We start from the raw sequence: 26,437 nt of genomic DNA on the forward strand, positions 1-26,437 counted from the left end.
TTGGCCAGAACTGCTCACTTTACCAGGATCATTGTGAAATGCAGAGGTAACTTCCAGTACCTCCTGTCTGCTGCAAACCATCTTAAACTCTTTCCTTGCCTCAAGCAAATGCACCGCCAACAACATATGCAAGGATCACATACATGTCACTAACATTGAGACCGTCCAATCAGCTGCTTCTACCATTACCCTTAGAACACGCTTCTTTCTCTAGTTTCTCTTCCATAAAAATAAGCTTATATAGCGTCTTTCAAAATCTCAGGACATCCCAAAATCCTTTACTGCCAATTAAATACTTCAGTGGTATAGTTGTTGTTAGAACGTAACAAACAAGGCTGCCTATTTGCATTCACCAAGCTCCCACAACAGCAGTGTGATGACAACCAAATAAATCTATTCTTGTAATACTGATTGAGGGTAAGTATTAGCCAGGACACCCTTGGTGCCACAGGATTTTCTTTGTCCATTTCAGAGGTAGAACTAGTTGTTGAAGGTGAAGACATTGTAGTACAGGATGTCTGAATGAAGAGCTGGTTGTTGAAGGAGAAGACACTGTGGTCTAGGATGCTGGATGAAGAACCGATTGTTGAAGGAAGACATTGTGGTCCAGGATGCTGGATGAAGAACTGATTGTTGAAGGAAGACATTGTGGTCCAGCACATGGAACAGCCATGTGGACCAAATCTGCACCTCAATATGCCAACATTGTTATGCACGGGTTCGAACAACACCTGTTCACCACACAGGACCTTCAACCAATGCTGTACAGTAGATACATCAATGTCATTTTCTTCCTTTGGACTCATGGTGAACAATCACTGAAACAACTATATGATGACATCAACAACTTCCATCCCACCATCAGAATCACCGTGGACTACTCTCTGGAATCGGTTGCATTCTTGGACATGCATCTCCATCAAGGACGGTCACCTCAGCACTTCACTGTACCGCAAGCCCACAGATAACTTCACGATGCTCCACTTCTCCAGCGTCCACCTTAAACATGTTAAAGAAGCCATCCCCTATGAACAAACCCTCCCTATACACAGGATCTGCTCAGATGAGGAGGATTGCAACAGACACCTCCAGATGCTGAAAGAAGCCCTCATAAGAACAGAATATGGCGCTTGACTCATTGATAGTTCCAATGCACCACAGTGAAAAATCGCACCGGCCTCCTCAGAAGACAAACACAGGACACAGCTGACAGAGTACCCTTTGTCGTCCAGTACTCCCCCGGAGTGGAGAAGCTACAATATCTTCCGGAGCCTTCAACATTCAATTGATGAAGACGAGTATCTCACCAAGGCCATCCCTACACCTCCACTTCTTGTCTTCAAACAACCGCACAACCTCAAACAGATCATTGTCCACAGCAAACTACCCAGCCTTCAGGAGAACAGTCACCACACCACACAATCCTGCCACAGCAACCTCTGCAAGACGTGCAGCATCATTGACACGGATGCCAACATCTCAAGTGAGAACACCATCCACCAGGTACATGGTATATACTCTTGCAACTCAGCCAACATTGTCTACCTGATATGCTGCAGGAAAGGATGTCCCGAGGCATGGTACATTGGGGAGACCGTGTAGACGCTATGACAATGGATGAATGAACACCGTTCGACAGTCATCTGACAAGAGTGTTCTCTTCCTGTTGGGGAACACTTCAGCGGACACGGGCATTTGGCCTCTGATCTTCAGGTAAGTGTTCTCCAAGGCAGCCTTTACGACAACGCAGAATCACTGAGCAGAGACTGATAGCCAAGTTGCACACACGAGAATGGCCTCAACCGGGATTTTGGATTCATGTCACACTATTGTAACCCCCATGACGTGCCTGGGCTTGCAAAATCTCACTAACTGTCCCAGCTGGAGACAATACACATCTCTCCAACCTGTGCTTAACCCTCTCCATTCACATTGTCTGTACCTTTAAGACTTGATTACCTGTAAAAACTCACATTCCAACCATTATTTTGTAAATTGAGTTTGTGTCTTTATATGCCTTATTTGTGAACAGAACTCCCACTTACCTGACGAAGGAGCAGCGCTCTGAAAGCTAGTGGCTTTTGCTACCAAATTGGACTTTAACCTACTATTGTGAGACTTCTTACTAACAAACATAAAGCAGAGGGTAGAAATAAAGGTATTATCCTAAGGATGGCAGGCTACAAGGATACTGCAAGAATCCATGCCAAGTCCACAATTTTGCTGATAGCACGAAACTAGTTGGGAACATAAATTATGAGGAGGATGAAAGGAGGTTTCAAAAGACTTGGACAGGCTGAGTGAATGGGCTAGATGATGTAGAACTAGATGGAGTATAATGTGAATCAGTTTAAAATTATTCACTTTGGTAGGAAAAAGAGAAAGGCATATAATTTTACAAATGGTGCAATGTTGGTGTCCTTGTTCATGAATCACTAAAAGTGAGCATGGAAGTGCAGCTAGCAATTAGGAAGGCAAGTGAAGTGTGGCCTGTAAGATGATTTGAATACCGGAATAAAATGACTTGCTGCAATTTCATTACACCTTGTTGAGACTACACATCTGGAGTATTGTGTACAGTTTTGGTCCCATTAGCTAAGGAGTGGTATGCTGGCAATAAAGGGAACGCAATGGAGGTTCACCAGATTAATTCCTGGGATGCTGAGATTGTCTTATGTGGAGAGATTGGGGAGACTGGGTCTGTATTCCCTAGAGTTTCAAAAAATGAGAAGTGACCTCATTGAAACTTACAAAATTCTTGCAATATGTGACAAGGTGGATATAGATAAAATGTTTCCCCTGGCTCCCCTTAGCATTCATGTCGAGAGGGCTAGAATACAAGACCAGGGATGTACTTTTGAGGCTGCATAAGACCCTGATCTGACCCCATTTGGAGTATTGTGAGCAGTTTTGTGCCTCTTATCTAAGGAAGGATGTGCTGGCCTTGGAAAGGGTCCAGAGGACGTCCACAAGGATGATATCTGGAATGAAGAGCTTGTCGTATGAGGACTCTGGGTCTGTACTTGTTGGAGTTTAGAAGGATGAGGGGGGATCTTTTTGAAACTTACAGGATACTGCGAGGCCTGGATAGAGTGGATGCGGAGAGGATGTTTCCACTAGTTGGAAAAACTAGAACCAGATGGCACAACCTCAGACTAAAGGAATGATCCTTTAAGACAGAGATGAGGAGGAATTTCTTCAGCCAGAGAATGGTGAATCTGTGGAACTCTTTGCTACAGAAGGCTTTGGAAGCCAGGTCACTGACTGTTTTTAAGACAGAGATAGATAGGTTCCTAATTAACAAAGGAATGAAGAGTTATGGGGAAAAGGCAGGAGAGTGAGGATGAGAAAAATATCAGCCATGATTGAATGGTGAGCAGACTCGATGAGCCAAGTGGCCTAATTCTGCTTCTATATATTATGGTCTTATGCTTAAGCTGAAACCAGTCTCAGGATAAGGGGTAGGCCATTCAAGACTGAGATGAGGAGGAATTCTTTCATTCAGAGGTGGTGAATCTTTGGAATTCTCTACCCCAGAAGGCTGTGGAATGTGAACATGTTCAAAATTGATAGGTTTCTGGAGATCAATAACAAGGAGTACAGAAAAAAGTGGTGTTGAGGTAGATGATCAGTCATCATTTAATTGAATGGTGAGAGAAGCCCGACAGGCAGAATGCCTACTCCTGTTCCTATGTTCTTATGGTTAATTTGGTTAAATTGTTACATTCTAGTTCTTCTCTAATTGAACTTTTTTGATTGATAATAATGGAATCATTTCTTGGCAAATAATTAAAATTGGTAGATAAGCAATTCCCCAACATTTGTAGATGTATGGCACAGCAATAGGCTTATCTATTAAGATAATTAGCATTTTTCCATCAGCGGAGAGGGGAATAATCTGGGGGCATAGATTTAAAGTAATTGGCAAAGGAATTAGAGGGTCATTAAGTTTTTTTTTATCCAGAGGGTGTTTGAGTTTGTGGGCAGGATTTTATGGTCTCGCTCGAGCAAGACCAGAAATTCCCACCTGAGGTCAACAGACATTTTCATTGTCTGCTCCAATTCTGTGGCGGGCGAGGTAATAGCATTCTGGTGTGTAACTCACTATCTGAAAGGATGGTGGCGACAGGAACATTTACATTTAAAAAATGCAGATGGATATGTACACAAAGCACAATAACTTACAGGGTTCCAATGAGCTGGAAGGTGGGATTAGATAACATAGCTTTTTTTTGGCTGGCACAGACATGATGGACTGAACAGATTCCTCTGTGCTTTAAAACTTCTAATTTCTTAGGTAGTCAATGTAAGCTTAACAATATTTTCTTCAGTCTGTGTTGTGGAAATTGCTTTACATCAGATAGGAGGACAATTGTGCAATGAGATGGGTTTCCACAATAGATTTTGTTGGAAAAAGTACCAGTACAGTGGTTTCCAAACTGTGGGTTGTGACTCCTATTGGGGGTCATGGAGACAGTAAATGGGATAACAAGAAATCAAATCACATGAAACTCCTACTTCATTGCATTGTCCGATAGTGAAAAGTAATCAGTCACAATCCAAACTTCTGGGGATTGGTCACTTTGATTAGCTGTGGCGGCTCTTGTTAGACAAGATGTGACACAACAATGCATCTACATCAATGTGTCAAAGATTTCCAGAAGCGGTTTCTCAGAGCAGCGGCGATGAAGACAGATGTGGATTTAACAACTGGCAGCAACCCGGCCACTGAAGATTTTTGTCACAGGTTTATGTGTAGGTCTATAATGCACAAACTTGATCAATAACATACTGAATGTTACAATGCTACTTTACGTATGGAGTTGGGGTGAACTGTCAAGTGTTTAAAGTGCTGGAATTCAGTTTGGGAGACACTATTCTAGTGGATGAACCTGTAAGGTGTTTGTAAACAGATAATGGAAATGCCACTGTAAAGTAATATGTTTACTATAGATATATATTTTTAATTTCCATAAAATTAAAAACAGCCAAAATACTGCATATGATTTTCAATCACACCAAATGCAGGCATTTCAAGCACACATCATCATTGCACTGAGATTTTGGAATAAAGATGTTAATCTGAAATATTTTTGTTCACGAAACAATACAGCAATAAAGGCTATATAATGCACCACAGCCAAATAATTATGCTTCAGGGATAAATATATATCAGGTCATAAGGCTTCAGAGTCCTCAAGAACAATGATGGCTTCTTAAATTTCTATGCAGCTTGATTGTAAGTGTGAAAGATCAAAAAGAGAGATGAAATACTCAATCAGAGCTAACTGCTTGAGTTTTTTGATGAGGTGACAGGGTTGATGAGGGTAATGCTGTTGATGTGGTGTACATAGACTTCCTAAAGGCATTTGATACAGGGCTGCACAACAGACTTGTGAGCAAAGTTAAAAGTCATGGAATAAAAAAGGCATAGCAACATGGATAAGAAATTAGCTGAGTGACAGGAAACAGAGTAATAGTCAATAGATGTTTTTTGGGCTGAAGGTTTGTAGTAGAGTTCTCCAGGGGTCAGAGTTGGGACCCTTGATCTTCCTGATATATATCAATGACCTACACCTTGGTATACAAGGCACAATTTCAAAATTTGTGATTGATACAGAACTTGGAAACATTGCAAACTGTGAGGAGGATAGTGTAGAACTTCAAAAGGACATAGACAAACTGGCAGGCAAGTGACAGATGAAATTCTACAAAGAGAAGCATGAAGTTATTTATTTTCATAGGAAGAACGCAGAGAAGCAATATGAAATAAAGGTACAATTTTTACAGGTGCAGGAACAGAGGGACCTGGCTGTATGTATGCTAAAGTCATTGAACATGTCAGGGCAGACTGCGAGTTTAGTAAAGCAAAGTAAATAAAGCAAACAGTGCCCTAGGCTTTATAAACAGGTGCACACAGTGCAAGAGCAAGGAGGTTATGTTAACATTGTATGATGTGGGTATGCCGGCGTTGGACTGGCGTAAACACAGTAAAAAGTCTGACAACACCTGGTTTTAGTCCAACCGATTTATTTGATAATAGACTCACAAGCTTTCGGGGTTAGTCCCTTCGTCAGGTGAATTCACCTGACTAAAACCTGGTGTTGTCAGACTTTTTACAACATTGTATGAACCATTGGTTCCATCTCAAACATTGAGTGCCACATTGTGAGGAAAAATATGAAGGCATTAGAATGCAGAAAAGATTAATCAGAATGGTTCCAGGGATAAGAAACTTCAGTTAGGTAGATAGCTTGGAAAATTTGAAACTGTTTTCTTTGAAGAGAGGATTGAGAGGAGATTTTATCGAGGCATTCAAAATTATGAGGAGTTTGGACAAGTAGAGATAAACTGCTGGAAGGATTGAAAATAAGAGGGCACAAACTTAAAGTAATTGGCAAAAGAAGCAAGGGTGAGGTGACGAGAAACTTTCCTCACAAAACGAGTTATTAAGATCTGGCATGCACTGCATGAGACTGTGGTGGAAACAGGTTCAATGCAGGCATTCAGAAGGAAATTAGATTATATCAATGTGCATGTTACGGGAGGAATGCGTGGGAATGGCACTCAGTGAATTGCTCATTCGGAGAGCCGGTGCAAACACGATAGGCTGAGTGGCCTCCTACCACGCTGTGACAATTTTGTGACAATTTATTTTCCTAAGCTGGACTTTTGAATGTAAGTGAACCGCAACAAGATGATAAGTTTGGGGCATTTTATTAATTACTTACAAAACAAAAGTCCAGTGAGTAGACAACTTTAAGACAAGTTTCTTCCCTGAAGAAGGAATATGTAGTTCCATGAATACGCTTGAGGTCTTGAACGGTTTGGTTTGTGAGCGGTGCCCCTTTAAGAAGGTTGGGAGGGGCTGATGCGGCCAGGCAGTGCGCAGGCGCTGAAGCGGGGGCGGGGGGGCAGGACGTCGTGCAGATGCTGGTGAGGGGGCAGGATGTGCGCGTGCGCAGATGGGCGTTGATGGGGCAGGCAATGCGCATGTGTTGAGGGGCAGCCTGTGCGCATGCGCCGATGGGAGGGGCAGTCTGTGCGCGTGCGCTAATGAGGGAGGTCTGTGCGCATGCGCTGATGCGATCACGTGGCCACCAGGCCGTTGAATAAAGGTGATGTCAGGCACCTAGTTGTGTTTCCGGTTTCGGCCTCAGCTAACTTCCGGTTTTGTTCAAGCTGGAACCTGATCCGAAGATGGCGGAAGATTTTGGTTTCTTTTCCTCGGACAACGGTACTACGGGCAGTGCCGAGGAAGACCCAGCTGCCGCTTTCCTGGCACAGCAGGAGAGTGAGATCGCTGGCATCGAGAACGATGAAGGCTTCAGTATCTTGGACGGGGGGGAGGTGCCGCCGGTCTTACAGCAGCACTCGCATGACGCTGGAGGTGAGGGAGGAGGGAAGCGCCGGGGCCTTGAGTATTTGCCGTCTGCGGACCTGGCCCAGGCCACCCCGTGGCCTGCTGTATTATTTCTGCAGCTCTTTCTGGCCCTTCCTGCTGCTTTGGTTCTTCCCTTATCTGGTAATCAGGTATCATTGAGGCCTCTGCGGCTGGAAGCTTCCCCCGGGGATGGGGGGAGCCTGCCGACTCCCCGGTCTCTGAGCCTGCCGCATAACCTTCCGCAAGCCGAACAAATATCGCAGTGTCATCCCCGGCATCTAGGCGTTTGTGGCTGTGTTCCTGTTCATGCTGCCTCCCTTTCCGTTTTGGCTCTGCTCTGAAAGATTGCCTTTAATTGTTCGTCTGTCAGTGAGTTGATGGCAAAGTAACTTATCTGCTTTCGCAGTTTTCTAATGTTTCCCGCGTAACGTCAGATCTATAAGCGTCCCGAGAGCAAATTCGCTTAGCTGTTAAACTGTGGGCGAAGCAGTTTTCTTCCGCTTGGGAGCTGTTTTTCTGCAGGTTTATTTATTCTATCTCGAGTTAAATGGAAATACACTAATGGTCCCCCTTTCAGTATCCTCTTGCCAGTGGCAGTAGATTTGTGACCTCAAGCGCTTGCTGCAACTGCACCTTAATAGGCGCAGTGCCGTGTCCAGCCGTTTATCTAGTTGCAAAAAACTAAACTTTTCCGTATGGCTGACTTAAAATTTCGACCATCTTTTGGCGTTGTGATTCTGTAGAATTACTCCGAAATTGCTTTTGCGATTAAGGGCTGAGACTGAAGATCGTTTGGCTTTAAATTTTCTGTCTACACTAAGATGCAATAAATGTCAATTCCATGACTATTTCTAACTGGTACGATAGGCAAACAAGTGGCGATAGAATTATGCTATTTGAACTTTTGTTTAAAAAGTAACTGCAATTTGGTGTTTCTAGTTTAGAGTCAAGATGAATTAGACATACAGACTATGAATCCTAGCTTTAAAAAAAGGCTGATTCGTGAAGGGTACCAATTTCAATCTGATGGGTTAATGCTAATACTGACTCAATAACTAGTCCTTTTGCAGCAGATTTTACAATAATATAGCACTAATACTCTTGTCAGTAAATGTATTTGTAACGTTTGAAAACTGTTTTAGTGAATGATTTAAGACAACTTAACGTTCTGAATTGTATTTGTAACAAAACTGTTTACGTTCGATTTGCCAGTTGGAAATATTTTGAATAGAGCCTTTTTAATATGCATATTTCTATGTTGTTGATGACTTGTCAAATTACATACTGCACTGGCTCAATTCAGTTTTCTAATGCTTTGTCCTTGGGTGAAGGTCTATGATGGCAGCTAATCTCTATCCTACTGAACCACACATGAAGTTAAGTAATCTGATTTGACTTGTTTGTGATAACCTTGCTTACATTAGAGAACTGAAATTCATCCTTATTTCTCACATCTGGATATGCTTGCATAAGTTTTGATCCTTTTAGATCAGTCAGTATTAAAACTCAAGACCATTCAGTGTACTAAAAGCTGATATCTATAAACTGACAAATGTAGACACTAATGGGACCAGGGTTTGGAAATGTCAGGCTGGTGCAGAAGTTCACCATGATTTTATTGAATGGCTGAGTATGATCTGGTTCAAATGTGGTCTTGAAGTCTTGATTTATTTACTCAGCTATTTAGATCTATTGATCGTTGATCAACAGTGGATCTCACCCTCCCCCCCTACCAGAAATTTTTGAAGGGGTAACTTGGCGCTAAATGACGTATGCTGCATCTAATTTTGAAGCACGAAAAATTGATCTGTGACACCTAATTTGCTGTGGTGAGAATTTTCAGTTGAGCACGATAGACACCCTATGCTGCATTTCTCCAAACAATACAAGGAGTATCAGGCAGCAGAATTGAATAACTGATTTTCAGTTTTGTATGTTGAGGTTTGGGTGCCTATCAAATCAAGATTTCCTTCAGTTACATGTGCAAAAGTGTAGTTTAGCTTATCTGAAATGGTTACATCCTAAGCGTCAAAGTTCATTGACCAAGCAGAAACTCTGGTCTGTTTATTTAATGATTAAGGTGTGTGGTAATGGTTGCATCTGTTTAACAGCAGGAATGATGTAAGATGAAAAGTACATGCTTGTTTAGTTGTCTTCCACCCTTAACACTGGTTCACTTGAACTTGACTACCAGTCTGTAACAACATGGGGCATTGTCTCTAATTTTAAAAATTAGAATTTGTGTGCAAGATGTGACACTAGCCAATTTGGGTATTGGAATTTGTTTTAAGTTTTATAGAATGCATGAAAGAAGTGAATTCTGACTAATCTGTATGTTAACTGCTTTTTTCCCTGCCTCCATTGCTACATTTCCTCATCGGTTCAGTATTTCATTACTGCAGTTTCCAGCCCTCGAGGCCTTGAGGATGAATAATCTGTCATTGACAACATTCCTGTAGGTAGGCAAAATGATCAATAATGAAAGCAGCCATTGTTGCTTAACAATTGAGCTGCACTAAATGTTCTCTACGTACCCTTCAATATAAAAATCATGTGACTGAGTTTTTTTGCCCTTGCCCTAGTTTATTCCTGAAAGCAGTGACCTATCTCTTAATAGTGTATTGTATGAATACCAGTAGCTGTGATGAATAAAGTATAACTAATACAACCTATTGCCATCTGACATTGGCACAGATTTAACAACCAAGATTTCACCCCATCCCTGTCACAGTGATGTAGCCTGCTCTAGATCTGCTGCTTGGCTGAAATTAATGTAGAATGCACAGATGAAAAATAGCTTTTCATTATGGCTCATTATGCTACTCAGCTATTTGTGACATGTATTTTGCTTCCTTAAAGAATAGAGAAGAGGGAAGATGTGCTATGTTAGTGTTTCCCACATCTATTGCTGTTCAGCTACCTGTGCAAATTGAACCAGTTTCTGTTGGAGAATTTTTAGGTGCTACCTATACTTTGGATGATTTAGTTGAATAATCTGATTGAAACTCCATGAGAGCATATCATAATTTTTAATCTGGTAGTATTTGATATTTGTCTTGATGTGTTTTATGGCCTTCTGGGGGTATAGTGTTTGGTGCCAATGTAGGCACTGATGGGGGTGGGGGGGTTAGATAAGACAAGGAATGCACAAATAGTAGTCTTTGAGATGCATGGTCATATCATGAATATAACAGGATGGGTTGATAAGATGGTTAAGAAGGCATCTGGATGCTCCACTTTGCTCAGGCAAAGTATACAAGGTTATGCTGGAACCCTAAAACACTAGTTGCTTAACTTGTACTGGATACAGTTTTGGTCACTATAGGAAGGATGTGAATACAATAAAGAGGCTGCAATTGAGATTTGAAGATGATCCCCAGGAGTATATAACTTCAGCTATGAAGATGGATTTGAAAGGTTATTTTCTTTTCACCAGAAGGTGAAATGGCTAATGTGAGATTGAAAGTGTTAAATAAATACCCATCTCCCTTGAGTATTGATAAATGGGAATGTAGCTTTAATATTCTTGCTAGAAAGGTTGAGAATCTTTTTTCATCCAGAGGGTGATGCAGAGGGGGGGGTCCTAGAATTCTGCCAGAAAGGATGGTGGAGGCAGAAACTTTAAATGCTTTTTTTAAAAAGAGAAATTACTTGGATGTTAAATGCTATAACCTATTGGGACTGATCTACATTTGAGATGGAAAGTGGGATTGGGCAGGATACATCTCTTCAGCTGACAGTAAGCTAAATTACTACTTTTTCTGCCACAAGTTTGTTGACTTGTTTTAAAATTATTCTGCTGTTTGCTATTGGCAAGATTGCTGCAGAAACTAGCATGCGATTGTGCCCATCCCAAAAATTATCAAACCAATTTGAAACCTGAGAATATTTTGGTCCGTTTGACCTTGCAGAATGAAAGGCAGCCATCTTAAATAATTTAAGCATCTTGTTGGTGTTGGCTACATATTAGAATACCTTCATTAGGCAGATCAAATTGTATTCTGGGCACATGATCTCTAAAGCTATTGAGTATCTGTTTTTGCTTTGCACTTGAACACTACAGGTTGCTGTGAAATTAATGCAAACTAAATTTGCATAACTTGTACTACCATCTTCCCTATTAAGCAGCAAGTTTTTTAGAATGATTCAATTTGTTTCCAAAGTAGAGTAATCCAGTGCAATGAGCATTTGCAGCATAAGTAACTGACAGCTATGCTCCAGATTTTGCTGTAGAGTCAGGTTTACCACTTGGAAACAGGCCCTTTGGCCCAACTTGTCCTTTTTTTAAACCTCTAAGCTAATCCCCAATTGCCTGCATTTGGCCCATATCCCTCTATAACAATCTTATCCATGTAACTATCTAAATCTTTTTAAAAGACAATTGTATCTACCTCCGCTACCTCTTGCAGCTTGTTCTAGACACACCACCCTCTGCATGAAAAAATTGCCCCTCTGGACACTTTATATCCCCCCTCTCTCCTTAAACCTATGCCCTCTAGTTTTAGACTCATACCTTTGGGAAAAGATATTGACTATCTACCTTGTCTATGCCCCTCATTATTTTATAGACCTCTAAGATCACCCCCTCAGCCTCCTACACAAGGGGGAAAAAATCCCAGTCTACTCAGCCTCTCAACTCAAACCAAGTCCCAGTAGCATCCTAGTAAATCTCTTCACTTTTTTCTAGTTTAATAATATCTTCTCTATAATAGGGTGACCAAAACTGCACAGTATTCCAAGTGTGGCCTTTACAATATTTTGTACAACTTCAAGACATCCCTACTCGTGTATTCAGTGTTCTGACCAATGAAACTAAGCATGCTGTATGCTGCCTTCACTCTGTCCACCTGTGACTCCATTTTCAAGGAGCATGAACATGTGCCCCAGATCTTTGCTCTAACTCTCCTCAACACCTTACCATTAAGTCTTCAGTAGAAGTAACATTGACCCTAATTATTTTTTTGGCATGAGCAGTGACTTACAGCACCCATGTGCAGCTAAATGTGGCGATCACAATTGCTGTGATGCCCTATTTGAAGCTGTATACTATATTGTGTTGTCTTCCCTATTCAGTACATTGTTTTACAGTTAGTGTTGCCTTATGAACTATTTCCACAAATGAACTTCTTTCACTTTGGCAGAAATAATAGTAGGAGGGATTATTTAAAAGGCAAAAAGCTGCAGCATGCTACAGTGTAGAGGGACCTGGGGGTCCTTGTGCATGAGTCACAAACCCAGTCTGCAGGTGATCAAGGCAGCAAATGGAATGTTGGCCTTTATAGTGAGGGGGATAGAATATAAAAGTAGGCAGGTCTTGCTGCAACTGTACAGGGTACTGGTGAGGCTGCAGCTGGAGTACTGTATGCAGTTTTGGTTGCTGCACTTGTGCAAGGATATATTGGCCTTGGAGGTGGTGCAGAGGAGGTTCACTAGGCTGATACCAGAGATGAGGGGGTTGGATTATGAAGAGACTAAACAGACTAGGTTTGTACTTGGAGTTTAGAAGAGGGGGATCTTAGATGTATAAGATAATGAAGGGGATAGATACAGTAGAAGTAGATTCTTCCTGCTTAGAAAGAATAGCAGGACTAGAGGGCACAGCCTCAAGATTGAGGGGGCAGGGGGAGAGCAGTTTAGATCAGAGTTGAGGAGGAACTTCACTCAAAGGTGGTGAATCTCTGGAATTCTCTGCCTGTTGAAGTGGTGGACGCTACCTTGCTAAATATATTTAAGTCATGGGTAGATAGACAAGGGAATTAAGGGTTATGGGGGGGAAGTGGAACTCATCCACTTCAGATTAGCCATGATCTTATTGAATGGCAGGGCAGGCTCAAAGGGCTAGATGGCCTACTCCTGCTCCTATTTATGTTCTTAAATTCAAGTCTTTCTTGAAAGAACATATTTGGTGACCACAAGATACCAAAATACCTTGCAGCCAGTGGTCAGCACTGCTGCCTCAGTACCAGGGCACTGGTCAATTCTGGCCTTGGGTGACTGAAGTTTGCACACTCTCACCATGTCTGTAGGTTTCCTCAGGTGCTGTTTCTTCCCCCACACAAAGATGTTTGGGTTTGGTAGTTTGGCCATCCTAAATTCTGTGTCCCAAGACATAAAGATTAGTGGAGTAAATGTGGGCTTATGGTGTAAGGATGGGTAGGAGTTGATGCAGATTAGATGGGCTGAATAACTGCCTTCTGCACTATAGGGATTCTGTGATTCTGAAGTACAGTCACTATTGTAGTAGGAAATATAGCAATCCACCTGTACACAAACAGCAATGGGATAATGACCAAATAGTCGTCATTGTGGTATTGATTGCAGAGCAAATATTGATTTTGATCACTGGGGATAACCCTCACTCTCCAATACTAGTGAGTTTTTTTACATCCACCTGAGGGCTGATGGGGTTTCAATTTTAATGTCTCATTACAGCATTCAGCAGTGAAGCACTCCCTCAATGCTGTACTGGAGTGTTGATCTTGGAGGGTTTTTAGCTGAAGTTCTGGAGAGACTTGAATCTACTTGGATAAGTGCTACCAGCAGCCATGGATAACAGTTGGTTCCCTTAATGATGCAGTTTGGCTTAAATACTGCTAGTCTCTGGTACTGAAATTTAACTTGCAGAATTTTTTAGATTTCAGTACATCTATTTTGTTTTAGACCTGACTCAATTTTGAATTCACTACTTTAATTGACATTTGCTAGTTTGGACTCCTTGCTGTATGCTACTGCTTTTGCTGGTCCTGGAGACTTTGTAGAAGCTGCTACACATCTGGATATTGTAGCTCCAGTGTAAAACCCCATATGATTGAGTCATGGCTTGCTGCTCACTGAAATGTATTCCAACGTGTTCATTCTGCAAGTTGGTTGTTCAGTGGATTCCAGTTGAACTTTATTCTCAGTATCTGAGTCACACCATGGGACTTGGGAAGCAGTTCCATATACCTTTTAAAGTTGAACCAAAGCAATTGTCAAGTATGGATTTCATTTCTCACCATGATTTTGAGTTTACTTGCCCTACTGTGTTTGTGATACAAAGTGTTAATTCAATTTTACATTGCAGCCTTAATCAGATGAACTGATGTTGCTTCAGAAATGGTACATTTGGCAAGAGCTGCCTGTAGCCTAGATTTTTAGTGCTATTGCTTTTCAACTTGACAGTTTCTCTGCTTGTCATTAAGCATTGCTGCATATTCATAGTCAATTTTATCATTTCAGGTGGTTTTGAAGAGGATCTGACTGCTGTTAATGGAGAAGTATACCAGGTTGGTGTGGAAATAGTTTTTATAGAGCAGACACAGCATGGTTTTGTTAAGGGGAAGTTGTGTCTGACAAATTTATTGGAGTTCTATGAGGATATGTCTAGGGTGGTGGATAGAGGAGAGCTAGTGGATGTGGTCTTTCTTGATTTTCAGAAGGTGTTTGACAAGGTACCTCAAGAGGTTACTGCAGAAGGTAAGGGGGTGTGGAGTTGGGGGTAGGGTGTTAACGTCAATAGAGGATTGGTTGTCAAATAGGAGGCAGAGTGGGGGTTAATGGGTGCTATTCGGATTGGCAGTTGGTGACTAGTGGAGTGCCCCAGGGGTCGGTGCTGGGGCTTCAGCTATTTACCATTTATATAGATGATCTGGAGGAGGGAACCGAGTGTATGGTGTCGAAATTTGCTGATAACACCAAGATTGGTGGAACGGCAAATTGCGCAGAGGATGTGGAGTCTGCAGAAGGATCTAGATAGGCTGGGTGAATGGGCCAGGAACTGGCAAATGGAATTTAATGTTGGCAAGTGCAAGGTGGTCCACTTTGGTAGGAAGGACTATTACTTATGTGGTGAAAAACTGCAGCAGGCAACAGTGCAGAGGGACCTTGGGGTCCTTGTGCATGAGTTGCAAAAACCCAGCCTGCAGGTGGTCAGGAAGGCTAATGGGATGCTGGCCTTCATAGCAAGGGGGATTGAATATAAAAGTAGGGAGGTCTTGCTGCAGCTGTATAGGGCATTGGTGAGGCTGCAGCTGGAGTACAGTGTGCAGTTTTGGGCACCGCACCTGCGCAAGGATATTTTGGCCCTGGAGGGAGTGCAGAGGAGGTTTACTAGGCTGATACCGGAGTTGAGGGGATTGAGCTATGAGGAGAGGCTGAATAAACTGGGCTTGTACTCGTTAGAGTTTAGAAGAATGAGGGGAGATCTCATTGAGACTTATAAGATGATGAATGGGATGGATAGGATAGAGGTGGAGAGACTCTTCCCGCTCAAAAGACAGTAGGACTAGGGGGCACAGCCTCAAGATAAAGGGGAGGTGGTTTAGAACGGAGTTGAGGAGGAACTTCTTCACTCAAAGGGTGGTGAATCTCTGGAATTCTCTGCCTGTTGAAGTGGTGGAGGCTGCCTCGCTAAATATTTTTAAGATGCAGTTGATGGGTTTTTGATAAGCAAGGGGATTAAGGGTTATGGGGAGAGGGCGGGAATGTGGAACTGAGCCACGACAGATCAGCCATGATCTTATTGAATGGCGGGGCAGGCTCGAAGGGCTAGATGGCCTACTCCTGCTCCTATTATGTTCTTAAATCTAATAATTAAAACACCTTCTGTAGTTTGATTTTGGTTACTATATCAAACATCAAATTTGATTTGCAGTATGAGTGAATTACTAGAGATGCTGAAGTTAATTGTTTAGCAGATTTAAGTAAAATTGTAATGCACTGATTTAGTTGTGGCACTTTCTAGATGTATATCTATAAAATATTCACTTGGTTTTAAAAAAAATCTTAACCCATTTGTGAATATCGTCCCCATAACAATGTATTAGTTTTGATAGCGGAGGGTGTGGAGAGTCTGCAGAAGGATCTAGATAGGCTGGGCGAATGGGCCAGGAAATGGCGAATGGAATTTAATGTTGGCAAGTGTGAGGTGGTCCACTTTGGTAGGAAGAATGGTAGGAAGGACTATTACTTACGTGGCAAAAAACTGCAGCAGGCGACGGTGCAGAGGGACCTCGGGGTCCTTGTGCATGAGTCGCAAAAACCCAGCTTGCAGGTGCAGCAGGTGGTCAGGAAGGCGAATGGGATGCTGGCCTTCGTAGCAAGGGGGATTGAATATAAAAGTAGGGAGGTCTTGCTGCAGCTGTATAGGGCATTGGTGAGGCCGCAGCTGGAGTACTGTGTGCAGTTTTGGGCACCGCACCTGCGCAAGGATATTTTGGCCCTGGAGGGAGTGCAGAGGAGGTTTACTAGGCTGATACCGGAGTTGAGGGGATTGAGCTATGAGGAGAGGCTGAATAAACTGGGCTTGTACTCGTTAGAGTTTAGAAGAATGAGGGGAGATCTCATTGAGACTTATAAGATGATGAATGGGATGGATAGGATAGAGGTGGAGAGACTCTTCCCGCTCAAAAGACAGTAGGACTAGGGGGCACAGCCTCAAGATAAAGGGGAGGTGGTTTAGAACGGAGTTGAGGAGGAACTTCTTCACTCAAAGGGTGGTGAATCTCTGGAATTCTCTGCCCATTGAAGTGGTGGAGGCTGCCTCGCTAAATATTTTTAAGAAGCGGGTTGATGGGTTCTTGATAAGAGAGGGGATTAAGGGTTATGGGGAGAGGGTGGGAAAGTGGAACTGAGCCACAACAGATCAGCCATGATCTTATTGAATGGCGGGGCAGGCTTGAAGGGCTAGATGGCCTACTCCTGCTCCTATTTCTTATGTTCTTAAATTCACAATCAAGAAGCTGATGTGATTCAGAGGGAAATGTTAGAATTTCAGTTCTAGGTTTTCCATAATAATTTTTTTACCCAGTGTGCAGGTGGTTTAGAATTTGACTGTTTAAATCCTAGAGAGCTATGAATGAATAGCTGAAAGTGTGACTAACATGGATAGCTCTTCCTTAGCCAGTATAGCCACAATAGATGCCAGTATGATCAAATGCTGTAAATCAGATCACAAATTTTGAAGTGCATACACTGCAAATGTGCAGATTTTTGTCATTAAACATCCTATTTCCAACTTGATTAGAATTGTTTTCAAGTGAACATGCAATGAGTTACTCTGGGAAATTGTGATGCACCAGATGTTGGTGGTGGAATTTACAATACCCTTCCAGCAGACAATCACTGGTATAAAAAGGCTTGGTGATTGACAGCAGGATGTGAATGTTGTCATAGTTTGATATCACACATCACTTGGGCATTGATGTCATAAATCACTATGCAAGTGGCTGATGTCACAAAACTTGAGTGACAATGCAACATATGGTGGACTAATGTTTAAGGGTGAAACCATTAATGTTGAAATGAAGAGAATAAAAACGCTGATTGGACCCATCAGAATGTTCTGGGTACTAATATGCACGTTTTAGCATAACAGGAAAGACTTGAGCTGTTCATATTCTTGTACATTTAAGCAGCAATTAATTGCAAGGCCTATGAACAGAAATTGAGTTGTACTTGTGTATTCATCCATTGATACAGGAATCAAATTGTCCAAATGATAGTTATGCAGCAATAGCTCGAGCAGATCGCTTGAGTCAGGAACCAGAGAGCATTCGCAAATGGAGAGAGGAGCAGATAACTCGTCTAGAAGATCTTGGTAAGAGGAACTTTTTTGGTTAACATTGCTGGAAACAAGACTGTTTAAAGCTTATCCACATTTTTCTTTCCTGCTACTATTTTGGCATAAAAGTTAAGAACTAAATTCTGTTAATATTGTAGATGAGCACTTTAACTCAAGAGAAAAGTTTGAAATGTAAATGCTACTAGTGTGGTAAAAGATTGCCTACACTGAAGAATATGCTTGTGTATTGCAGCTTGTAATTCATATTTTTCAATTTACAGCAATTTTAGTCAATTATACATGACAATTTGGTCACTGAATTAACAATCTGTGGCAATCTTTTAATCACAAAACCAAGAGGTCTAAATTTCTTTAGACTAAATTCTTTAGACTAGAATTTCTTTGAAGGTTTCTGAGGGAAACTTCAAAACTGAAGAATTGGGTAATGAATGAATTTTGCTCATTTGTTTTAGACATTGGCCTATGTCCAAGAAAAGGTGTTGACCTGGAATTTAACTAGTTTATGCCATGCCTGGAAATTTTTCTCATCTGAATATGACTGAAGATTATTCACCTAAACAAGCTTTTCACTTGCTCCTCAACTGTAGCATTGTTTTTCTGTCCTTAGATGCTGCTTCTCGGAAAGCAGAAATGGAATGGAAAGAGAAGGCAAGAAAGGAGCTAGAAGAATGGTATGTTCGACAGAATGAGCAGTTGGAGAAAATAAAAAAGAATAACAGGTATGGCTTAAAATAGTAATCTTTCTATTTTCTATAGAAACAAATCAATATTGTAAATGAGAATTGGTTCTCACCTAGTTAAATATATAATTTGTAAAGTTTTGCCAAACACTGACAACCTGCTGATTAAGTCAGTTATGAACCATAAATGGCATAGTATATATTTGGATCCTAACCATTCTGCATTAATGACCAAACTTAATATCTGCAGAATGAAATGGTTTAATTCTTGCCAATTACAAGTGATAACACAATTGGAGTTTCAAAGTTGGTGAATTGTTAAGCAATAACCTGAACATTCAAATTGAATCCAGAGAGTAATCTAAATTAGTATTGCCATTTGCCACTCAAATTGTACTACAGCTAGTTGTCACATGTTCACAATGTACAGTTTAAGGGTACATTTAAGATCTCATGAAGGGGTTCATTTGCCTATGTCTACAGCATGCTTGGAGTACGATTGAATCTTGTGTTTTGGGTGGGGAGAGAAATGAACACCAGTCTGGATGTTTGCATTTCGTCAACTGAAATAAAACTGTTTTTCATTTTTAACTTGCAACATGTATTTCTCCAGTGCACCTTGCAGTTGCCTGCTCTGGGGAAGCAGATCACAAAAACATAGGCAAGAGTTGCTGAGGAACAGCTACACATACAGGTTCTTAAAATCTCTGGTGGTTATTGCAGAACTTTGTATGATATGTTGATTAAATTCTAAACCAATTATAATACCTGTAAAACAGATTTTAATAAATACAAGTATTGAGCATTGGTTACAGAAGAATAATCAAACACTGCCACTTGGCAATTAGATCTCTAAAACCATGCACTTTTCATAATTGGATTTCCAAGACAGTGCACCTTTCAGAATGTAGATATTAAGCCAATTAATACTAACCATTTGAAGGACTTCATTTCTCCATTTATGGGTATTTGCATCCAGGCACAGACCTCTGAAGGTGACAAGACAAATTGCCTTTTTAATAAAGTCCTTTGCTTTATGGCAGAGTTCAAAAGCAAGGAAGGAACACCATCCTTTTTGGCTTGGAGGTGGGTGTTGGCCAGCATAAAATTGTCACAACCTTGGTGCAAAGGACATCGGACTACTGCCAGGGAAAAGGACTTCCAATTGTGGGTTGGGGGAACTTTTTTGCATAAGGTTGGTAACCCAGAGGGAGCAGATTTGAAGACCAGTGAAGAAAATTTAAGCTTTAATCTAGGTTCCACTGCCTGAAAAGTTGGGTGAAGCAGATTCAATGTCGCTATCAAGGAAATTGAACATACAGTAAGTGGAGTTGGATAATTGGGTACAGCATTATGATTCCCTAATTTGCAAAAGATCTCTTTATAGCAATATTGTAACATTTAGGGAAATCTGCAATACAATTTGGACAATTATTTGGGATTTTTCTTTCATAAAGCATGTTACAGGTTTAACATTTTGACAAATATATAGCTGTTTCTGGAACTATAGAGGTACAGATTCAGTGACAATGGGGATTGCAAATTTAGTAACAATTGTAAAATCAGCTTTGCTTAGTGCTCTAATCTTTTCAACTGTAGATTTCCAAAAGAGATGACTTTCAACTTTTTAACAGTTCTAGTTTTATTACAGGCAAGATGAAATACTTGCTACTGCAAATACTAAACTCCTATTCAAATATTAACACTGTCCTTCCTCTTTTTCCTTTATCTTTCTCTACCCACCTGTTGCAACTTCTGTGCTCCTTTCCTGTTGGTCTGCGGGTTCACACTTTCTGGACTAACATGCATGTGCACTAGGATCGCTGATGAAGCTTTCTACAAACAGTCCTTCGCTGATGTGATAGGCTACGTGTATGTTTGCTATTTTTAATTCTATAGCATTTAATTTAGAATTTCATAGCTCTTTCAAATCTTAATGGAAGCACTTTGAGACTTGAAGTGTTTTTACTATGTCTGTTTTTATTGAACAGCCCAGTGGACACATCTGATACTTGTAGAACCAGATTTTTAATAGATTAGAGTTTTCTAATACAGGAATTTTAGTTCCACAAGGTGTAGACTAATTTTGAGGCTAGTTACATTGTTATAGACATGGTTCTGTTGTCTTTAACTGTACTGCCTTAAATGGCTAATCTGATATTAGATGGAGCTAATTTGACATGCTATTAAATCTCAGATTTTATCAATAGACATATAGTACCTTTCAGAAGTCTGATCATAGCACTGTACCTAGCTACCTTCATCTGCACTGAGGCAATTTAAAAGATCTGAACTGGCTAAAGTTAGCTAGCTTAGTATGAACTGGGGATTGAATGCAAGACTCTTGAATGTCTTTTCTAATTCCAATGTTCAAACTTCATAGTGATTCATTGAACTCTTTTTTTTCAATGTACTCTTCAAGTAACCCATTTTAAGACTCAGTATGAATTTAAATACTGAAATTATGCCTTTGTTGTGGCAATTCCTTAATTTTACAGCAAGTCTTCATTTAACATGTCAAAGACCATTTGAATATCATGCAGTTTTGGGCTCTCTGCTAAAGGAAGATTGAGGCAAAGAAAGTTGATATGTATCAAATTAATGTTTGGATATTAAGATGTTTAACAATGAAATAAAACAGTAGCAAAATGGGTTCTAGTGTTTTGGGTTATGTAGAACAAAATGTGGATGTAGCTATCTACAATTACATTAGTACAAGATTTTTGTACTTGTATGTTTCACAGCCCTGCAGCCTATAGTTAGATGAAAGCAAAAACCAGATTAGCATCTAAGAATCAAGATGTGGTGCTGGGAAAAACTGAGCATCTTCAGGAGAGCAGTAGCTAAAGAATAATGGTTTGAAGAAAATATAGGAATTGAGATATTGTGCAACTAATGCAAGTTTAAAAACTCAACACTATTGTCTGATACCTCCTTTTCAGTTATCACTGCCCACTAGTCAACAATTGAAGTTGGTAGCCTTCAAACAAAGGCTATTGCTGCTGAATTTGTGCATTTCCCCACCTTTAGTGAAGGTAGAAGAAACAAAGTCAGGGTCAATTTGTACACTGAAGTGGGTAGCATTGGCTTATGAGCATACTATTCAGCAAAAGAGTATGTTGAGAACATGCAGACCTGAAGTTATTTTGCAACACTAAACACTAACAGTAAGCCAAGATTGAAGTAACTGAAATGGTGATGCTTGATACTGGCCCTTGTACACAGAATTTTTGAGCAGAGCTATGATTAACTAAGCTCATCAATGAGCCATGTGAAATCTAATGTTAAGTTTTGGCTTCAAGTTAGGTCAAATTGGAAGTACTGGCTCCAATACTGCTGTTTTACCTATAGTTTTTTTTGCAGTGAAGGTACCATTTTTCTATTTTAGATCAACAACTTGTCTGCATTTCATCTCTTAATTTCTTCATGGTTCAATGACTACAGTAAGTCAAGATGTACTTGACCCATTTGTCTTGAGATATTCTGATCAAACTCCATCCCTTCATTTCAGTTCTATTCTTCATGCTGTAATCCTGAAAGTGTCTAACCTCTTAATCTGCTTTCAGACACATCTGTCCAAGCTGATCTTCACCCTCCTGGTAATGAACGCAAAGGATATTTGGCTTTTCATTTGATGTAACAAACTAAATTTCATACATTCTGGTTTGAAGACAAGTGTAAATCCAGAGAAATGGATACTATTATAAGTGTTGTTAATCTTAGATTTTCAATCCTAATAGAATGAAATTTTGGTAGTCCTTGTCCAAATTAGTATGTATTGTGATTGCAGTTTTTGTCACAAAGTTGTACTTGTGACTTGCAGAGTTTTTACCTGCCCTTGTGTAAAAGAAAGTGACAAGGAGCTGAAAATTGAACATTTGTTCTTTTGCTGAACCAGGAAAAATTGGTTCAGTAGTTTAGTGATTCTGGACTAAACTTTAAGACATCACATCTCAATGCTGAGCTGTGTGAATTTAATAGATGCTATACAGCATAAATGGCATTAGCTATAGCTCTGAATCATTCAACTTGCATGCAACTAATCACTCAGGGACCAAACATGATTTTAATGCACAGCTTGTTTATGTTGGCAGGTTGTGAAAAGTGACCTTGTCATTTCAGTTTTCCATCAAATTATGCATTTCTTTAACAATCCATCCTTTTAGTCAGTTGTGAATTTAAAATGTAGTCTAGGAGGAAGTGATTATATTGAATGGAAAGCTTGCTTTATGCACTAATTCAGATACATGCAAGCAAATCTTGAAGCTGTTATTTAATCTGAATTCTGTCCAGGTTGTTAACTTTCAAGTTTAGAGTAGCAATGATTTTTTGACAATCTGGAAAATCAATATGAAGCCTTAAACTGCTGAGTTTTTATCTTCAGTATTATGATGAATGCTTGTGACTAAATGTCTAGCCATACAGACATGAAGGTTTTAGATTCAATCCCTAGTCTCTACTAATACAATTGCTCTTGCTGGAGTAATGTTGAGAATACAAGTTATCCCATTTCCAGTTAAAGGATTGGAATTGCCCAGAATTTATGCCCCCAGTTGCTATGGCTAATCCTTGCTGGAACATTTTCTAAGCATCTGATGGTGAAAAGAGATGGAATGCTAGGCACTGCTGTAATACTTGATTAATCTGCCAGCTTGCCTGCTGAATAGCAACTGCAAGTATTGTAGAGCATCATTACTGTCTACAACTATGCCAAGGAAGGATGCATTTCTTCAGAAGGTGGGGAAAATGTTTGTAATCTTCAAATGTAAATTTGCCAGCAGTAAGTAAGCTTCCACATTGAGCATGTATCATTTTGTTTGAAAATATTCTGATGTGCTGCTTTAGTCTTGCCTCATCTATGGCTTATCATTTCAGAGCTGCTGAAGAGGCCTTTGTCCAGGATTGCAATGAAGATACACCTGGAACAGAATGGGAGCGAGTGGCACGCCTTTGTGATTTCAATCCCAAAACTAACAAGCAGTCAAAGGATGTATCTCGTATGCGTTCTGTACTGATATCACTTAAGCAGTCACCATTAGTCCGCTAGACATGTTATAACACTATTTTGTGTGGGCCACCTTACTAGCTATATCTAGTTGGATCCCACAATTGACAGCCATTAGAATAGAAGGATGCGTGTTAGTCATTCCTGTTTGGACCAAACCATTGTAAATTACAAGATCTGTTTAAGTGATTCTTTTCTTTCAACTGTTTGTGGTTTAATGCCAATTTGAGTTATTGGGCAATCCAGTAAAATGGTTACCTTCATACACTCCTGAATCTTAATGTTTAACTTTCTCAATTATTGATATCCCCACATTGTCCTTGTGCTGCATCACATGACTATTTATGCATGAATTATGAGTGCAATCTATTGGCCCTTGTTTAAAAATCATGTTGACTACACTTATGCATTAAAGGTTAAATATTAAATTGTTGTTTTCTTGTCTGTTTAAAGCACAATACTTTGAACTACATGAAATTATTCCTGTGAGCATCCAAAACACTTTAGACACAATTATCAGATCCCATTTATGATCACCCCACCTTAAGGATCAGAAATACAGCATCTCTTCCTTTGACTAACCTGTGGCCAATTTTAAGCACTTATAATTTCTGATTCTGAAGCTTGGGCAATCTTGAAGTACCAATATACTTCCCTCCAACCCTCTAATTGACAATATAGGGCTAAAGGATCACCTTTTGATCATAGACCATGCCCCAGTGGGGCTTCTACAGTTGTTTTTCAAATCTCTTGAAGTGAATGTGGCTGGGGAAAAGTCTATTATCCTCAAATTTTGAGGATTCAGTTCACACAAACCTTTTGGCTTTTCTAAAAATTCTTAGCATCTGTGAAGTTGCATCGTTTAGTTTTTTAAATCCTGAATCCACAATCTGTCTAAATATTGGGCCTACTGTATGCCATTGGAATGGGTCTGGTCACAGGTGAGGACTAGAATTCAAATCAAGTGCAGCTTATTGATTTCAATAAAGCTGGAAGAGAATACATTTGAAAGACTCCTGATGTCTTTCTCCAACACAAATGACTATATCACTTATCAACCTAGATGCACTACTTTGCATTATTTGAAGCCAGGATTCCCATCTTTTCTGTTAACCCCCATACCATGGGGGTAATATGGACTGATGCCCAAGCTAGTCTTATAGTTTACATCCCATAAACATCCAAGTGAAATACTAAATGACTAAGTCAGATCTCCAGTGTTGGAGATCTTTTAATAGTCTTGTTCTCAACTAATACTTATTTTCCCCTTCCCCAGTTATGTCTAGATCCTCCAACTGACAGTGGCTAGTAGGTGACAGCTGCTACATTGCCAAGGTCTGACTCTAGTGCACTCCTGTGAATATACTGGATTGTGATTTCTTAGTGTTAAACACCTTTGACCTTGAATCTTTAGATTCCAGATGTGCAAGTAAAGCATATGAAGTAATAGGCTGGCATTGCTGCCTATTTCATACCCATACTCTGACACTGCACCAAAATTTGAGATTGCATGTTGAGCAATTATAATTGACTCATCACTAATGAACAAAGTAATGTTCTTTTATATTTAGTGAATCTCCAACTAGTCTAGACTGCTTCCAACTTAATTCTGACATTTGGAATGCTTTTAGTGCCTGTTTCTCCTGCTGCTCTAAAAAGTAGTGACCAGCTGCTTCTGTGCTTAACTAACCATTGCAGCTTCTAACTCTAAATGTAAACAATCCAGGTGATTTCCTTCAATGATCCCACCAATTTCTGTACCTTTCCTATCTTGTAATTTATGTGCTGTCTATTGCTGTGTTAAACCACAGGATATCCCAAAACACTGGTACAAATGAAGTACTTTTTGAAGTGTTGTCACTGTCTTGCTAATAAAACTAGTACTATTGTTTCCCCTGGTACACTGCTTCCATCCAGGATCAAGAACTAAACTCCAGTGAATGAACTTATTATCTGAACAGTTATATAGTAAATTCATCAATATTATTACCAAGGCTGCACAAACCAATTATTCAAACTTCTCTTTGTGGGTTTCTAGAACTTTCTCACTAAATACCATGTTTTGATCTGCAATAAATTGAATTATAGCCATCTGGATTAGTATCTCTTTTTATTCTGGGACAAATGCTGACTGATTTCACTTCTGATCTGAAATGTATTAACAATCTGGTCTAGGGTAGAGGCAGTGTCTGAGAAGGACATATTGACAGAAGAAGGTTGCTTTTTGGGGACTGTTGGGAGGATGAGGTGATTGTCCTACTCTTTGTTCTCTTTTCCTCCACCCTCCATGTGCCCCCCCCCCCCCCCCCCCCCCAAACCCAACATTGGCAGACCCAGATTTTATTACTTCTAATTTCCATGTCTTGGTGTTATTTTGCCATTTGTTTATTCCAATTACCTGAATATTTTGCCTTGCTTCAAAGTGAAGGTAATGGAAGCTATTAATTCAAGTCTTCCCCCTCCCCCTCCTTACAATCTGTTTTATCTTTTGGTCTCTTCTGTGGCAGGATCCCATTTGCAAGCTAGCCAATTTTGCTATAGTTGAGTGCTTTTGTATTTGAATCTCCTTAGATTGTCAAATGACTTGTTAAAATAAATGTACAATCCAGGTTGAATATTAATTTCCCAATACTGATTTCACTTCATATTTGAAAATGCTCCAGCTGTTTATTGGGAAGAGCCCTCTTACAGCTGTGACAGTTGAAATATTTGATTCTTAGGCTGACCTAACTGGTGCCTAAGGTGACAAAAGCCAGGGAGGGTTCAGTACACAAGGCAGAAATTCTTCCCCAACCAGTTGGAAATCA

The 26,437-nt window shown here is 40.3% G+C and overlaps 1 protein-coding gene across 5 annotated transcripts; it reads left to right on the plus strand.

Annotated features, from left to right (window-relative positions):
- The first annotated feature begins 7,139 nt into the window (after positions 1 to 7,139).
- LOC145351864 (clathrin light chain A-like) lies at positions 7,140 to 24,058 on the plus strand. Of its 5 annotated transcripts, XR_013888464.1 has the most exons (8): positions 7,140 to 7,390; positions 14,603 to 14,649; positions 17,843 to 17,960; positions 18,553 to 18,664; positions 20,444 to 20,497; positions 22,014 to 22,068; positions 22,192 to 22,224; positions 23,501 to 23,615. XR_013888464.1 is itself a non-coding variant. In XM_080201588.1 (7 exons), exons 1-6 carry the CDS (start codon positions 7,201 to 7,203, stop codon positions 22,042 to 22,044), a joined length of 552 nt encoding a protein of 183 aa, XP_080057714.1. In that variant the 5' UTR covers positions 7,140 to 7,200; the 3' UTR covers positions 22,045 to 22,068; positions 23,501 to 23,616. The 5 variants fall into 5 exon arrangements, 4 of the variants coding, with proteins under 4 accessions (XP_080057714.1, XP_080057710.1, XP_080057712.1 ...); XM_080201588.1 differs by lacking the exon at positions 22,192 to 22,224 and having other exon boundaries at positions 23,501 to 23,616; XM_080201584.1 differs by lacking the exons at positions 20,444 to 20,497; positions 22,014 to 22,068; positions 22,192 to 22,224 and adding an exon at positions 19,239 to 19,319 and having other exon boundaries at positions 23,501 to 24,058.
- Positions 24,059 to 26,437: the final 2,379 nt, after the last annotated feature.

The sequence above is a fragment of the Carcharhinus amblyrhynchos genome, chromosome 13 (genome assembly GCF_965287045.1).
Source record: "Carcharhinus amblyrhynchos chromosome 13, sCarAmb.v2.hapA, whole genome shotgun sequence".
NCBI lineage: Eukaryota > Metazoa > Chordata > Chondrichthyes > Carcharhiniformes > Carcharhinidae > Carcharhinus > Carcharhinus amblyrhynchos.

What these genes read in the sequence shown, in the direction of transcription:
- LOC145351864 (XM_080201584.1), top strand. Translation starts at nt 7,201, where the DNA reads ATGGCGGAAGATTTTGGTTTCTTTTCCTCGGACAACGGTACTACGGGC. An exon ending in TTAATGGAGAAGTATACCAG is followed by an intron (nt 14,650 to 17,842) that starts GTTGGTGTGGAA and finishes CCATTGATACAG; the next exon opens with GAATCAAATTGTCCAAATGA. An exon ending in AACTCGTCTAGAAGATCTTG is followed by an intron (nt 17,961 to 18,552) that starts GTAAGAGGAACT and finishes TTCTGTCCTTAG; the next exon opens with ATGCTGCTTCTCGGAAAGCA.